This window comes from Falco cherrug, chromosome 10, assembly GCF_023634085.1.
Source record: "Falco cherrug isolate bFalChe1 chromosome 10, bFalChe1.pri, whole genome shotgun sequence".
Classification (NCBI taxonomy): Eukaryota; Metazoa; Chordata; class Aves; order Falconiformes; family Falconidae; genus Falco; species Falco cherrug.
This window is the reverse complement of record NC_073706.1, coordinates 2,854,013-2,870,448: the sequence shown is the minus strand read 5'-3', so window position 1 is coordinate 2,870,448 and position 16,436 is coordinate 2,854,013. Positions and strand designations below refer to the sequence as shown.

Genomic DNA, 16,436 nt, shown 5'->3' with positions numbered 1-16,436 from the left:
CCAGCCCAGTTCATCACTACACAGTATCAGCAAGGTAACTGCAAAGTTACCGTCAGCTCCTTACCTGTGTAAGTGTCTGTACATGAATAATATTAATGAGACGGAAAAGAAAGGACATTCTCATGGACATCTGGGACATATATGATAACAGGCGGCACTCTGACAGGACTTCTGCGACTGCAGCAAGAGGAAAGAGACAATCATCAGGTGCTTAAAGTTCAGACGCATCGGTCCAAGTAATACAGCCGTGAGAACTGGTGCTCAGACTGCAGCAACAAACCTGCAGGGTGGCATTTCCCTGTTTAAACCCAACATTTTCAAATCCCAGGCTTAAGATAACCACTCTCACCACAAACACCACCCCCCCCAACCCTCACTTCTTATTCTTTACCTTTAGCATCAGACTGATTCTCAAATCGGTCCAGGGACAGTGTAATGCAGCGAACAAGCATGTTTGAGTCAACCAATGAACTGTTGATCTGATTTAAAAATATCTGGAACTAAAGAGAAGTATTTTTCAGTGTTGCATTAAAAAACAAACCAAAAAATTCATCCTACATGAACACTCACAAATGAGGTCTGATGGAACAGCATTTCATACCCTTTTCAGAAAGGGTATGACCAAGAAGTGTACTGAATCAATTACTCTGTTGGCACAAGGGGAACCCAAGTAGGAAGAGCTATAAGCAGGGTTTGGCAAGTAGGGCAACAGTTAGCGTTCTCCAGATTTTCGACACTGAAAGAGTACAATTCTTGAAGGTTATTGGAGAAACCGCACCTTGAATTCTGAGCACGAGCACCTAAAACATGCATTTCACCAGCATAAGGCTTCACAGATGTGGACAATTTCCCCTTCCCTTCAGAAACAGAAGTTTGGTTCTGCATACCAACACACTCAGGGTCAGGGGAGGTTTAGACTGGATATTAGGAAGCACCAAAAACAGTGGCCAAGCACTGGCACGGGCTGCCCAGGGAGGTGGTGGAGTCCCCACCCCTGGGGGTGTTTAAAACACGCACCGATGCGGTGCCTGGGGACATGGGTCAGCGGTGGGCTTGGCAGTGCTGGGGTAACGGCTGGACTCGATGATCTCAAGGGTCTTTTCCAACCTGAATGATTCTGTAATTCTACGATTACGCTTGTTAGAGATAACATAAAAGTAAGAGGAGAGAGATATACACTCCCAGCCCTGCCTCATCCAATCCAAGCCAACACTGGCACTGAGGGCTGACCAAAGGATCCCTGGAGCAAGTACCTTAAAAACATTACGGAACAGAAAAAATGCCAAAGCCCCGGCACCACTAAAATCTCTTTTGAAGCTGTTTCACTTCAATGAGACCAAGATTTTATACACTATTTGTTCTGAAAGAGGGAGACAAGACAGCATGGCTGCTGGCCTCTGTAGCTCCTCCAGTTCTGTTTTTCTACACTTATTTTGTACAAGCAGACAGTGCCAGGGACGAATACAGTGAGGGAATCATACAGAATGAGAGTTACAAAAGTTATAGATCAATAAATGGGAAGTGCACACAAAGTATAAAAATGGATTCTCTAGAATGTGTGACTTCATTTACCAGAAAACAACCTGAAATTAAATACATCTTTCATTAAATACATCTCTGCTTCTATTCTCCCAAGGTCTGGCAGATCTAACAGCAATCAGGGAGAACTTACAGTAACATAAGCAAGAGTATAAGGTCATTCAAAACCTACCCAGCAGTTGATGCTATATACACAAAGTGCACAAGAGCATGAAACCACTCTGCATAGAGTGCTGCCCGTTCCTGATCTCCATATGCAACTAAGTTTTACAGGTAATTGCATCAGCCATGACTTCTTAAAATGTTTGTAAGTTCAAACAGCATCCAAGGTAAGATAGGTCTTTATGCAGTATCAAATATTAATGAATATTTTAAATTACCTCCATGAAGACACCCCTCACCCCCTCCAGCTCCAGTAAGATTTTTTGGAGCCTGTCTCAATGTGCACAACTACAGCTTAACCCAAGCCCCAGTGACTTCACAGGAAATGTTCTACCATTTTTGAGCCCTGACCTTCGACCTGCCTAATCACATAACAGGGCAATGTTTTCTGAACAGCTCAGCACTTGCTGACTCAGAACAGCTGGGAGCACTTCTGAAAACACGAGTGTATGCAGCAACATACATGCTTGTGAAAAGACTTTGGCAGCTCACTCCTCAGTCTGTACCGTGCACCAAGCTCAATAATCACACCAAAATCAGCAAATGAATCAGAGTTTTAGTGCTACGTTTGGTTATAAGAGCATGTAATTTGACCCACTGGGGACAGCTTTTACAAATATTTACCTTCTCATCTGTGTTGATGTACTTGTTGAACCTCTTGAATGCATCAATATTGAATTTCATCAGTTCTCCCAGAAGGTCAAAGTAACTCTGAAGCACATCTCGTGACTTGCACTCACTATCAACAATGCAGTAGAGAATATGCTGGCAAGGGAGGAAAACATGTTATTGCCACAGTTTAACCCAAGCCAGCCGACAGCACAGACTGATCTAATCACAATTTCAAACATTTATCTGCAGGTTTAGTTCTTAGATGACAGAACTGAAGACAATGATTCAGATGTGTCTTCTGATAAATTAACTTCCCAGTGATGCCGGCTCTACAACTGACCACCCCACACCTGGTTGCCACAAGCAGAATTCACAAATACTTCTCAAAAATTGCCCTACTCCCAGTGAATATTTAATACGGCATTTTTACCCCCTTTTGAATTCATGACAGATAAATCCTTTTGGATTGCTATGGAGACACATTACAGAGGAAGTCTGACATATACTTCATTACCTCCAGGAGTCCTCTCTTTAGCAGGAACATCTGGTCTGCATAGGAGGTGGTGCCTCGCAGAAAACTTTCAACTGCCCTTGCCTGCCAAAACCTGAGAAATAGAAGAAATGAGGTTTTAATTTTGGAACAAGGGGAGTATTCTATCACAACTATAATTTAAATCAAATTTTGTCATCTGCTTCCTTCAATCCGAGTATGTTGATCCTGTAGAAAAATCACAGACTGTAGAGAGTCTGAGGTCCAATGCAAGCTTTGGCATTCTCCCTCACCTGCACTACCATGATAGCCAAGTGCAACAAAGCCAGATCTTTTCACAGTTTACGATTTTCAATTATTTTCAACTGCTAGAAGCTGTATGAAAACAAACCAACTTCCCAATCAATTCAAAAAGGCATGTTACAGCGCAAAGTGAACCCACCTGAAGGAGGATTCAGCTGGTTCCTTCTTCATGACCTGAAGCAGTCTGGTCAACAAACCTCTTTTCCCATCACAGACAAGACTCCTAAAGCACATGAAGAAATTACAGCATGAGTGGAAGGGCTGGCAAGCACTGTAACCTTGTAGAACACCAAATCCAGCCTCTTCTCCAGAGCTTTTAATGATCAAAATCCCAGCATTAAATATACAGTACAAACATATTCATTAACTTTTATTACTAGTACTACCAGTGGAAGAGTTCTCCTGCCTGCCTTTGGTAAACATCTGCAATACCTGCAACATGACTTCCAAATAAATCCTAAAGAAAAATTATTCATTTTCTCTCAAAATTTTAATGATTTCAGAAATACCAATTCACAGCTCGTAGGAATTAAGGGATAAAGAAAAAATATATATAAGATATTTAAGCTTCGGAATGAAAGAAACACAATGCCATTTTGCCCAAGAAATGTAAAGGAAGTTCTAAGTTCCATTTAGGAGGCAGAACGGAGTATGGAAACCTACATACTACATGACTTAGCCGCCTTCTGTACGTAGTAGTAAAAGTATAGAGGCTGTGGAACTACAGTAAGCTTGTGCAGAAGCAATGCCTTGATCTCATGTATCAAGAAAAGCAACATGGCAACAAAATGCCAAGGATGAAAAAGAAACCAAGTTTAGGCCAGAAACGGAGCAATGCTGCCTGCCTGGCTGCACAAACCATCCTGCAGAGAGAGAGCAAGATGCTCCAAGTGGCACTCTTCTACTCAAAACACACCCCAGCATGCACATTCAGCAGATGCAGGTTAACAACCTACTGCATCGGAATCTTTGCTGGGTACCAACAGCCAGCTGACAAAGCCCTTGTGGGAAGTGGTTTTCTTGCAGCACAACAGCCTGCTCTTAAAAAACACTCAAGAGAAATAAGGAACTTTGCAGGTTGGAAAAAGCTGTTTATACCCTTGATCTGCTTCCTTTCAGTGTCTTTCCTAAGAGGGTGAATTTTCCCCTCTAAATACTTACTCCTTTTTGAACAAAGCCAAAAAGGTACCTGTGCTTAGAAGAAAAGGATCTGAGTAATACAGACACCATTTCTTCCCAATTAGGCACAGTATTACGATAATAATTATAATCTAGAAATCCTCTTAGCGAATTCCCTTTTGAAGTGAGGTAAATCTGCTCTGTGCAGACCAAGCCTCTGCTGGTAACTCTGGGAGTATCCTGATAACTAAATTCTGCAAACAGTGTTTCACCGTTGTGTGGTTTGTACATCAGAATCACATATTAAAGAGCTTATTAAATCAAAATAGTCAATGTAGCAGATACAGAATCTCTAGTGGCTTTTTTTGAGTAAGTGGTTTAACATGTTAATCTAATTTAGCTTATTCTAGTTATTAGCTGCTCTTAAAATAAAGACTCTGAGCAGATACACTTAGATCTGTTTATGCAGACTGCAAATGGACATTACGTGTGCACAGACTGCTCCTGAATCTCAATACTAAGATTTATTAGCAGCAGCAATTCATGCATTACAGGGATCCCAGTTTACCTTTCAGGTCTGTCTGCGATGCCTGCAGTGAGAAGGGCCAGGCAGACAGGCAGACCTAGCACATTATAATGAAGTCTAGGCCATGAACTCAACCCCCCCAATTTTAGGTTGCTTTTGTTTTTAAAAAGTCTTACTCTGACCACAAGCATGCTTTAGATTTGCTAAGGACCATGAATATCGTACAAACCCAGACAACTCCCACTGAAACACGTCACTGAAATCAAAGCAAGCGTGGTGGGCAGAAGAACCTCAAGACAGGTGACATCAAACCTCCCAAATAAGTGCCTGCAAAATGCTAGAAGCTGCTGACCTAAACCCTCTATCCCTACTCACCTGTCTGTGTTGACAACTGCATCAACTTCAGGGATGTTGGCTTTATGGGAGATTGCACTCAGCTCATTAAGTTCTTGGCTATTTAAAAGGAGATACTTGTTCCTAAAGCAAGACAGTTGGGGAGTAGGGGAGAAAAATATGATGAATTTAAAGAACCAGACAAACGTGCAATTCCACAAAGAGTAAAGCTACGCGCCTGTGAGGGCTGCACGACTAGGCAATCAGCTTTCGCCTCTCTAGCTCTTCACGGCCACGTACACTCTACTCCCCTCCACCACAGTACGCTCCCAAGGTACCCAGCTAGCTGCTGTTTTGTAAACCTCCAAAATTACCAAATGCAAGTTTCAGCACTGACCAGCTTTTGAGGTCGTGGGTTTTTTGCTGACCTGTTCAGAACCTTATAGTTTGTTTTGTAAATATTTGCTTGTGGACACTTGCTCAGCAACATTTTGTTGCATTTCAGAAGACTTAAACAGGAAACTTTTTCACAGCTTCCTACAGTTTTCTCTGCCTTATAGTGACCATGCTCTCTGATCAGTAATAAATCTCAGAAAGCAGAAACTGCAAAAGAATACTTGATCATCCTGGTATTCCATTACTCTGAGCAAACTGTTTACTCTGGAAATATTTAAAAATTTCATGAAATGCAGAAATCAGAAAAGGAATGCATATAAACCCCAAGGAATCTGCTTGAAATTGTTTATCAAATACTAAGCTTTTCATAATGAAAATCAATTAATTTATCTATAAAGTAAATTAAATGCAGAACAAGTCTGACAAAGTAGAAACGTAGTCCAGAGGCTCCCTCTGACAAGCTCCCTGCCCAAGGCCAGTGTGCTCCCTTAGAGCCCTCCTACTTCAAAGTGCTCAAAACCAGACAGCAAAGATTTATTTTCAGGAAAACTAAGGGAGCACAGGATGCAGTGATGAGTGTGTGCAAAGAGAACCTGTTCATCAAAACATAGCAACTACACAGAAGATAAATTATTAGACCAGAAAGGTGATGGGGATGCCTTCTTGCTTCAAACACTATCTTCCAGATTAGTGCCCACTGAGGCTGTCATGTGAAGCTTCTTTTGATCTGGATCAACAGGTTTCTGTAATGAAAATACAGCCTCTCTCTCCATGCAATAAACAGTTCCACAAGTTTGGTTTATACACAAATTTTACTGAAGTTAACATTAGTACATAAAGTACCTGCTCTCGTCTTGTCCTCAGCTAACTCAGCTTATCTATGATTTCATAGAAAGTTCAAGTAACTATTTATTTAAAAAACACTAACCAGATTCCACACATTCCACTTGCTCAAATGTAACAGCTGAAAGCTGTTTTCTGTTTAAACAAGCCTGAGATCTTTGTAGTAGCCACTTAAGCAGGAACATAATCTAAAGAGATTTTATTGGAAAATCTGGAGTGACTCCTAGGCAAACAATGTCTTCCATGGAGTATTTACAATAGGTCAGCCTTCTCCTTATGTTTACAGATGTCCAGCTCCCCATTCTTAAAGCTAATACTCCGCAATCGAAAAGGCTGATACTTCCAATATGCACATCTAGCAGTACTAGATAAAATCTATGCAAAAATATCACCCCGGCTGCAGATATGACCAGCTAGGCAAGAAGCGCAATATGCCTCAACTGCAGATGTTTGTAAGGAATCGGGTACCACCTCGCAGGGCTGAATTAGGGGAACAGGGCACTGACAGAATGCAAGATACAATTCTACAAGTCAGCATCTGTACTACTGTGCTGGTAGTACAGCATTAATAAAACACCAAACAATCCAAAAACCCAAGCAAACTGCATTACTCAAACTACTCCAGCAGACTGGAGCCTTGTAAGTATGCCTTTTGAAGGCAGACAGAAGCTTTCTTCCTATTCCCAACCTAGCTTCCCAATGACTAGCTGACAGGTAATTGTTCTCCTAACGTTTTCCCATCCAGTTTAATCAGGTCTTCTTCCCTGCTGTCATTCAGACAGCAGTCATGTCTTCCCAGCCTTTTTACAAAGGAAGACGACTATTGATTAGCCTCTTCAGAGGTACGCTGTATTTCATTCCTGGTCTTCCAACGGCCTTTGTTTCATGCTTGTTCCACTCTGAATTAAACTTGAACATGTCCCCACAGGGTACAGGTAACTCTTGTGAGCACGCTGGCTCACTACCAACTCTCAGAGAGAAAACAGATGAACAGCAGCATGAAAGCTGCCCCCTTATTTCTTCAGCCAGAAAGTGCTAACTCATCATATGTATGTTTCGCTTCATTTCAACATGAAGCAAAATGGGCTATTTTTAATCATTCGCAAAGATAGTAAGACATGCCCACCAGAGAGCATATCCTCAGCCTTTTCACGGCAGGAGCTAAAAGGTACGTGACTGACTGAGTCTAGTTTCAGGATGGTACACTGTGCCATTTCCACGGAGCCTGCATGGGGCCTAGGACACCCGGTGTAACTGCAACCAGGCAAACAATACCGTGGAGCCACAACCTACCACCGCTCTTCATACTCACTCATGGTGATCACTAAAGCTCTGAAGAAGCCTCAAGAACTGTATCTTTAAAGTAATGTCCTAAAAGAGAGACAAGAACGTTAAAAAAAATAATTGCTTTAGTATTTTTGGACATTAGTAGTTACCAAGCTGACATGAAACAGCTGAACTGAAAATCTATCCCAATCAAACCCATTTGGACAGCAGAGCAAGTGACCTGCAGAAATGGAGAAGGCTGCACTTCGCAGGCTTCCCAAAATAGAACAGAAGTGGAGACTGCCTCCAAGCCTATGCATCTAATGGTTAATAATTTCTTTTCACTGCAAAGGCAAAAAGGCTCATCACCGTATTGATGAATTTAAAATATCTAGGTTTGAAATAAATAAATAAAAGCAAGCAACAAACCCCCCAACCCCTCAAAAAACTTGACTGTGATCCATTTTGTGTTCTGTGCTTCTCCTTGCTAGACCTGCTAGCTATCACTTCCTTAAGTTTTGATCATCCTTTACCTTTGGCCTCCAGGGACCACAGAATTAACCCCTTTCCCAGTTCCTAAACCAGGGATGAGGGGAAAGGCTAAATTGCCCTCTGCTAAATTGCTAGATAGCCAAAGACAAAGACTTAAGTGAAAACAGTAATTCACAAAAATCTGAATGCTCCCACATCTCAATTCATTTATTATACAAGCACTTGGTTACTCAGTACAACTCTTCAGAATTATATGATAGGATAAAAATCCAATTACAGAATTTAAAAAGTTACTCACTGGGCTACAATCACAATTTTGATTGTGTCCATGCAGAACGAGGGCTGATGCCGAGTGCTTTCTCCAGATCAGTTTGTCAAACAAGTTATTGAGGCCAGGAATCAGTTTGAACTCTGCTATCATTTTATGAACCTGGAAAACAAGAGAAGTATATACTCGTTTGCTGCAGCCTCAAGTATGGATATAAGATCGTCTGGTAAACAGATGGGCACAGTTACATCATCCTCTGACAGCAGAAAGAGTGAATTATTTTACCAAACATCATCTGTTTGTGTTAACATGCACACTAACCATGGTGTATCACTAGAGTAGTTTCCATTTGGTGGACATGGATAGAACACAGGTATTTTGGGGGGAAGCTGTGAGCCAGTGCTTCAGTTAACCACTGTGCCTCTGGAAACAGCTTTGGACACCAGCGGATCACTTACAGCACACGGAAAATACATCTACACCTAACTTCTATGTACCACAAAACTAAGCTGGGAATATTTTGCTGCCAGTCATCACTGAACATCCTTTGCCTTCCTAGTTCACTGCCGAAGCTGAGGTAGTCCTCTGAAGACAACATAAACTATCGATACCGTTTCTGTTCAAGTGACCTAGGCAGGAGTTCTGAGCAAAGCAGAGACCAGCAGCAACACAACCACACTGCAGTTCAAGTGCTGCTCCTTCAGGTTAAGGGGAAGTTGAACATCTTTAGAGAATACTCAGAAGGAGAAGAAAATGCCAAATTACTCAGGTTTATTTATCAGTCTGCTGGCCAAGCCACGACGCAGTACATCATGATGTGTTTGAAAGGGACTATAGAGTCACTCATGTAAAAAAGCTACTAATTTTGGTGTGAACAGCTGTTAAGTACCTTCAGTCCAAGCTGTGATACTTTCGATGTAAGCATGAGAGATGAGGAATAGGAGAAATAACGAAGAGGGACCCTCATCAGCTGTAGGCCTATGACAAGCAGTATCTCATGCTATGTGGTGCAAATGAAAGCCACGCATGATCAGGAAGCCCAATAGGCTGTAAAAATCAAGTGCCCAAAGCAGTAATGGACGTGTTCCTTAAAATTAACTCACCAAAACAATAACCTAGGTCATGCAGAATTATAACTAGCAGTATTTCAAGCAGATCACTCCATTTTGTTCCATCCCAAATGATTAAAAAAAATATTTGAAGCTTATGTTATTTTACAGGTTTTAATTCTTATTGTCGTTTGCAGCATACCTGATGACCTTTTACAATGCTCTTGGCTCAAGCTATCAACTTTCCCGTCTATGTAGAAATCACATTCCCGCTGCTAGGCAGCTCTGAATATCACACCTGAAGAAGCACACAGCTCCTTCCCACCTCACCCGTGCTACCCTGACAGACTGCAAAGCTTGGAGTCCTTCAGTGCTCCCTCACTTTAAAAGGCTCTTGGACACATTGATCTAGTCACAAGCCTCCAACAAAAACAACCCTGAGGAATCTCTCTGAACAAAGCACTCCCTGTAGTCCCCCATCCCTCAGTGGCCAGCATGGCACAAGCACAACATGATGAAACGAAGCGTGCAAGCTGCCTACAAGAGCCTTGGCCCCTCGCTAAAGGAACTCTCCATGCTCATTTTAACTCGTGAATCTGCTCCTTTCCACTCAGAGCATAATCTGCTTGTTTGAAATTACTCACCCCTAATTTCAAGTGTTTAGTTTACTTTTAGTTTGCTTAACTCCAAGTTCTCACCTGACAGACGGCTGCATGACAAAGCTCCTGAGTCACAACAATTGTCTTTGAATCACAAACTATCCCAGACCCCAAACTCATTATACCTACTCAGCCTAGGGATGCCAAAACAATCCCTGCTCTACATTCATCCTTCAAACCCCTTTAGCTTTTTCCTGTTGCTGCCCAGCTTCACATGAATTGCTCTGTTGCCTTCTCGCTACTAAAACTATTACAAGCTTCTGCTGCATGCAGTTTGGCAGGAGCAAGTAAATCAGCTGATTGCCTTTCACCACAATACAGACATGCAAGACAGCCTACAAAAATATGTAACAAGTATAATTTAGGGTGAGACCATAATGAGAAGGAAGCAAAGGCACAGATCTGCAGTAAAACATCACTTATCCCCTCAAGGGTGCGATCATCCCCAGCGTGGCAGCAAGTAGGAGCCAAGTCACTGCTAGCACAGTTGTCAATTTATGCAAGTTAGCCAGGAGTCAAATTCAAACCAAGGATTTAGAGTAAACGTTCAGCAACAGGTCGAGTTTGTTAGGAAGCTGCATCATGCTTCAAGCAAATGCCAGGCCATTACGTCGATTATCATAGAGGATTGAAGCAGGTTTGTGATGCCCTTTAGAAATTCTATGCAAAATTATTCCAATATAAAACCAGAAAGACCTTTGGCTGCTCACACTGGGAGACTGGCATCACAGATCCTGTGCTTTTATTCCCACATAGGAAAAGAGATACCAACAAGCAGCTGAAATGCTTGCCAGTGAGGGTGCTATTGCTGACACTGCTGTTCCCTACTTATTGGAGCTTTCCACGTAGAACAGCTCAGCTCCAGTTCTTAATCCGACTGCTTCTCAGGAAGGGGCGTGGATTTGCATTGGCCACACAAGTCTTTGAAAACTTTATGTAGATAAGGAATGAAGGATATATCATGTGTTTCAAAGGCAGTGGATTTTAAAAAAAGAAGAGCTGGCTCTGCACAGTAGTGTTTGGGAACAAAGTAACTCGAATCTTTCAAGAATTCAATTCCAGTCTTGAATCAGCCCTGGAGAAGAAGCAGAGAACCGCACGCCAGCTTTATCTGCAGATAGGTTCTCCATTTGCGTGGGGGCAGAAGTAGCAGAGAATGAGTAAAACACTGTTTTCCCAGGAAATTTAAAAAGTCACTTTCAAAGCTAGCTATTTCAGCAGGACACTTTTCACCCTGTCACATTTGGCAATAACACTCTAGAACTGACCCAGGGACGTCAGGAAGGTAGCACCTCCAGCTCCCGGAACAGGCTGCAGCTGGATGAATGCAAGCTGCAAGTAGTTTCTGCAGTATCTATGAAACTGCATTCTTGTGGTGAAATCAGGCAGGGATGAATTATCTGACTTGATACAATGGAAAGAAAAGTCCTCCTAACAGATCCATGTTCTGGTAGTTCCAATTAAGCTGTAGGACATTATTATTATTTTTAATTTTTATGCCCAACAGAAACAGTACATCTAAAAGGAATGACAACAGGATTATGAGTTTCTTGTGGTAGTAATTGTGGTTTCTGCAAGAATTCCTAGTTTCCTCTGGTTAATATTATACAGAATCTATTTCTTTTTAATCTTGAGTATCCATCTGTAGGTTCAGAGTGAACACGTTAGTTATATTCAGGGCTGTACTACACACTTCTACTTTAAATTCAGATTATGAGATTTAAGAGACTACCTGTGGAGAGTATTTGTGATTCCTATGCAGTCAGAGGTTACTAGCAAAGAACAAAATACTCAAGACAGATGTGCTCAAGCATCAGTCCCCCAGCACGGCTACTCTTGCCTAATACAACAGTCCTTCAACAACTCCAAACAATTTGACCCTCCCAATCTCTAGGGCATCTGAATGCCCCTGCTATTCCAAGCTGCTCTGCTGAGCTGAGCAGACTACCAATGCTGGAAAGCTGTCAAAACTGCACCAATGGATTGCTTTTCTTTTCCCTTCACAATATGCTTTTGACTCACTTAAACCATAGCCAAGCTGCAGTGACTGGTTCTCCACATAGGGAACAAATTATTCTTCATTTCAAAGGCAATGAATGCGAAAGGAACAGATGAGTGGGATTTCTAGGTAGAGCCTAGCACAGACAGCACTGAAAAGTATCCTCCCAGCTGAGAGTTTAACAACATGCTCACACTCAGCTGAGACATGGGAACCTACTGCAAAAACCATTCACTCACAAATCACCCCAGAAGATTTCCAAAAGTGAAAGGAGCCCAAGAAGGGAAAGGCCTGAAGGGGCTCCATCCAAGCAGGTCACCGGCAGAGCAGGAAGGGGAAGAAAACTTGGCTGCAGCTCCTGCAACATCCAGGTACAGCCACACGCTTCCTCACACAGAGACAGGATGACTCACCCAGGAGGCATCCTTCTGCATCCATCCTGCACCAGAGCAGCAGCTCGGCAGACTGGCAGACCAATCCCCCAACACACACTGGTCAGCACAACTTGTGACAAGCCCTGCCCAGTGGCTCATTCTCCCTCTCCGCAATGAAACACTGCCTGTTTGTTTGTGCGTCGCTGCAGTGATGGGATTTGCCCAGCTTTATGCCTTGAGCTTTGCTCTTCATGTTTCTGTGCCCATGACCTAATTAACAAGCACTTAGGTTTAAAGACACATCAACTTCTGTATGCCTGACCCTTTCCAAGTGCTCACCTGATTCCTTTGTCTCCCCATGAGCAGCACACAGAGAACATACAACACCTCCAGCTTGTACATAATCTCATGCATGATCTTCATGGACTGTGGAAGCTGTGTTCGTGTGGAGCTGTTGGCCAATCCACTTTCATCCGAAGACTCTGAACAAGAAGGCAAAGATGTGAGCCTGAGGCAGCATCAACAGGAAAGGATTTGTTACAGTTATTACTTTTACACTGAAATACAGCAGATATAAGACCAGTACATCTGCCTGAATCTTCTTCTCAACTAAAAATAGTGAAATACAACAAATACAGAAAAGAAAAAAATATAACTGGAACTTTCCCATAATAACCTAAATGGCGTCATCTAACTAAAGTAAGTAGGATCACCTATATGAATTAATAAACTACCGCACCAGAAAGGACATGGCAGTAAAGGTAATAAAAGTAGGGGTAAGATTATCAGAAGCATTTACTATCAGTCTACTTTAATTTCATACCTCAGTACCAGTATACTCAGGCCACAGATAAATAATTTTCGTTAGCCCTATCTAGAATTACACTGCTAAAGACAGAATTAGGACACAAACCACCATGATTGCAAGTGGAAAACCTGACAGAAATCATGAGTGACAGAGGAAGAAAATAAGGACAGAGTGAACTTACAGGCTGCAGTTCAGAAAGGAGTTAGCTCTGTGCACAATACATAACTAAGTGATGAACTGTCCTGCCACAGGACAGTGAATACTTTTTGAACCCATGTGAAGAAACAGTAACTAGGCAAACACACAAAAGAAGGAAACCATCAAAGGCTAAAAGGCATAGACGCCACCTCTGACTCACAAGTCCCTAAGCCACAAGCCACTGGAGACTGAGAAAGTTCTGGGAAAGCACATCTAGGTTTGCTTGCTAACTGATGTTGTGGGTCAAGAGCTGCGACTGGGCACGTTCCACCTCGAAAAAATTGCCTTGTGAATTCTATTCCAAAATACCAAGTGTTCTCCAGTTTCCACCAAGTTGGTGTTTATAAAGGTATGTGTGAGATGCTGTGGGAGCACTCACATTTTTTGTGCATTTTCAGGAGTTTTAATAATTAATTGCTACAAAACTAATGAGCTGGATAAGGAAGAAAGTTTTCCAAAGAAGCAGAGAAGCAAAGATTTAGATGTCAAAATTTTGGGATAATTCTCCTTATGTTACCAGGTACTTGGAGTTCTACAAGACATACGCTGCGTTTTTGTAATATTGAAGGGTGAAGAAACAAACCACATGCTTGTATTTTGCTAAGGTTATATTAACACTTACATATGCTCACCTGGAACAATTTAATTTTGCTAGAGCTACCTTTCCTTTTTAAAGAAGGGACCACTCGCTTGGTATGAAGTATTTGGACATAAAGCCATCAGGCTAAGTTCTAGAGCAAAAGCTGGTAAAGTCACTTACCTCAGATGTGTGTTATTTTTGTCACTCCAGGGAACTTTAGTGCTGAGGGTGTACAGCGTTACCTAGCTGTGCAGAGGGCACAGTTTGCTGTACATTTCCTTTTGCTAAATTCAGTTTACAGAAAAAAATAATAAAAAAATCATGGCTATGTGAGAACCAAATGGGAGTCAGACTTAAATACTGACAAGTCAGCTTTTCACACAAAAAAAAAAAAAGAGGCATCCATACTGTCTGAAAGGAAAACACATGGCAAGCACCGAAGAAAGTTAAGATACGCATCAGCCAATGGTGGCTAGAGGATTGCAAGCCAGATACCTGTACTGCTCTGCTCTGCCTCTTCATTTGCCACTCTCATTAGTGCATCAAGTACTAGTGCATTGTCCAGCCAGGTGTACCATTCTTCCAACTCCTGGAGGAAGCTGGAAGTACCTGTTGTTTCAGACACCTTCCGTGTTGCCAGTTTGCACAATCGCTCAATGAAGCCTGGAATATTCAGAAGTGTAGCTGAAAAAGAAAAATACGATTTTATTACAATTTAACACCACCAACAAAACAGCCATCAAACCCTCTATACCACAAGGTACCAAAACATCTACATTAGTAACATAGAAGAGTACACAGAAACAAATTGCATCTGGTTAAAGAGATCCAAAGGTGGAAGAGGTTGATGTGCTAGGACTGGAACAGAATGTACATACCCTAGGTATGGTTCAATCAGTGGTAGAATAGTTTGTGCTGGACTTACACTGGAAAAAACATAGTTCTACCCTACTCTAACTGCTTGTTTCCAGACAATTCCATTTGGGAGGCACTGCTGTTTTCCAGTCCACAGTGAGTCAATACAAAGGAACTGATCTGGCTGAAAATTAAGCTGGCAGAAATAAAGCAGCAGCCCTTGGAAGGGGCAGGTCCACCTTCCCTTTCCTCTGTGCAATGCTACCTCCTTCATTTTACTAGCTCACTTCAGTAGCTGGGTGGAAAGCTGTTAGATTTTTAAGTACTAGTTTCCCGAATTAGCTCATCATGGAACAACACAGATGGGGAACAAGTCATAGTAGCCCAGAGTCAGAGGGTTTTAATTGTTGTGGAACCGCACCCTTAGAAACAGCAGTTCAAGGACAGAAGTCACTGGCCTCCAAGATGCTTCTGGGGGTGCTAGGAGCTGCATTTTGTCCTAAAGTTTTCACAAGAAAAGCTTAATTACAGAACCTGTTTATTATTGGTACATGGCTAAGCCTTCACTTCACTACACACTTGCGTATGCAAGTAGAAAAGGACAAAGAATTTGACCGTGAACACTATGTGAAAGAGTGTTGAGATTCTGCCTGCTGGTACCATCTCTGAAAGAATAAGCTCTCTGATAAAATTTTTAAAATGGAATATGCTTTATAGTCTTAGACAGTCTCCAATCATGCAAACAAAACCCAATCAGTTAACCATTTGCTTAGCTAAGTTCAGCTCAGCAGGATCCAAGATTGTTCACTTTAACTAATTTTAATTAAACTTTGTACCTACACCTACACATACTCGTCCATTGCTCTTTACAAGCAAGCTCTGGCAAGCACAGGGCAGAAGACAATACGTCATCCCCCTTTAAAGTCTCTCAGCTTCTGCCTGCTGTATCATGCTATCCATCCCTCAGTGGATGCTGTAGAGGTGGCAGCAGTTACAAACGGAGCTTTGTTGTTCATGGCTAACACGAAATGTTAGAAGATTTGAGAACCAGCTCCAAAACCTCTTTCTGTACTTCCCAAAAATTCTCGTTTGCATGGGCCTATGCAAACATCTGCTTCACAAGCCCAAGAGCTTTTCAGCATAGTAAGAGCTGAAAACAGCAGTTTCTACATTTGAGGGTACTTTAAAGTAAATCTCTTAAATTCATACTCATCCTTCTAACCAGACTTCTGCATCTGAGAGGTACCCCACGAAATAAGTAAAGCAGCCCTGTGCCCAGAGCTGAAGCTGAGATTAGACCTACAAATTTCCAAGGGTCATGTGCTAATGGTGGGCAACATGATTAATATTAAACACACTTTACTTGTGGATAAAAAAAGACATCCTGCTCAGGACAATGTCAGATAAAACTAGAGAAGGAACTGCTCTGACAGTAACCATGCTGCATGCAGTTTCTGGAATTCATATTTTAAGGAGGACACAGAATTACTGAGAGTTGCTAAAGGGAAAGCCATGGAAGTGACTGAGGGATAGAAAACAAACTCAATTATTTTAAGCCACTCAGG

The 16,436-nt window shown here is 42.0% G+C and overlaps 1 protein-coding gene across 2 annotated transcripts in view; it reads right to left on the bottom strand.

Moving 5' to 3' along the window:
* TRPC4AP (transient receptor potential cation channel subfamily C member 4 associated protein) overlaps positions 1 to 16,436 on the bottom strand; it is a 38,694-nt gene that overhangs the window by 4,226 nt on the left and 18,032 nt on the right. For both annotated transcript variants that reach the window (XM_055721580.1, XM_055721581.1), the window contains 10 exons: positions 14,512 to 14,700; positions 12,770 to 12,912; positions 8,380 to 8,511; positions 7,636 to 7,694; positions 5,127 to 5,228; positions 3,246 to 3,329; positions 2,828 to 2,918; positions 2,326 to 2,466; positions 392 to 500; positions 65 to 177 (listed from right to left, as the gene is read on the bottom strand). In XM_055721580.1, the coding sequence (XP_055577555.1) occupies positions 65 to 177; positions 392 to 500; positions 2,326 to 2,466; positions 2,828 to 2,918; positions 3,246 to 3,329; positions 5,127 to 5,228; positions 7,636 to 7,694; positions 8,380 to 8,511; positions 12,770 to 12,912; positions 14,512 to 14,700 (1,163 nt within the window). The remainder of the gene's footprint in view (positions 1 to 64; positions 178 to 391; positions 501 to 2,325; positions 2,467 to 2,827; positions 2,919 to 3,245; positions 3,330 to 5,126; positions 5,229 to 7,635; positions 7,695 to 8,379; positions 8,512 to 12,769; positions 12,913 to 14,511; positions 14,701 to 16,436) is intronic.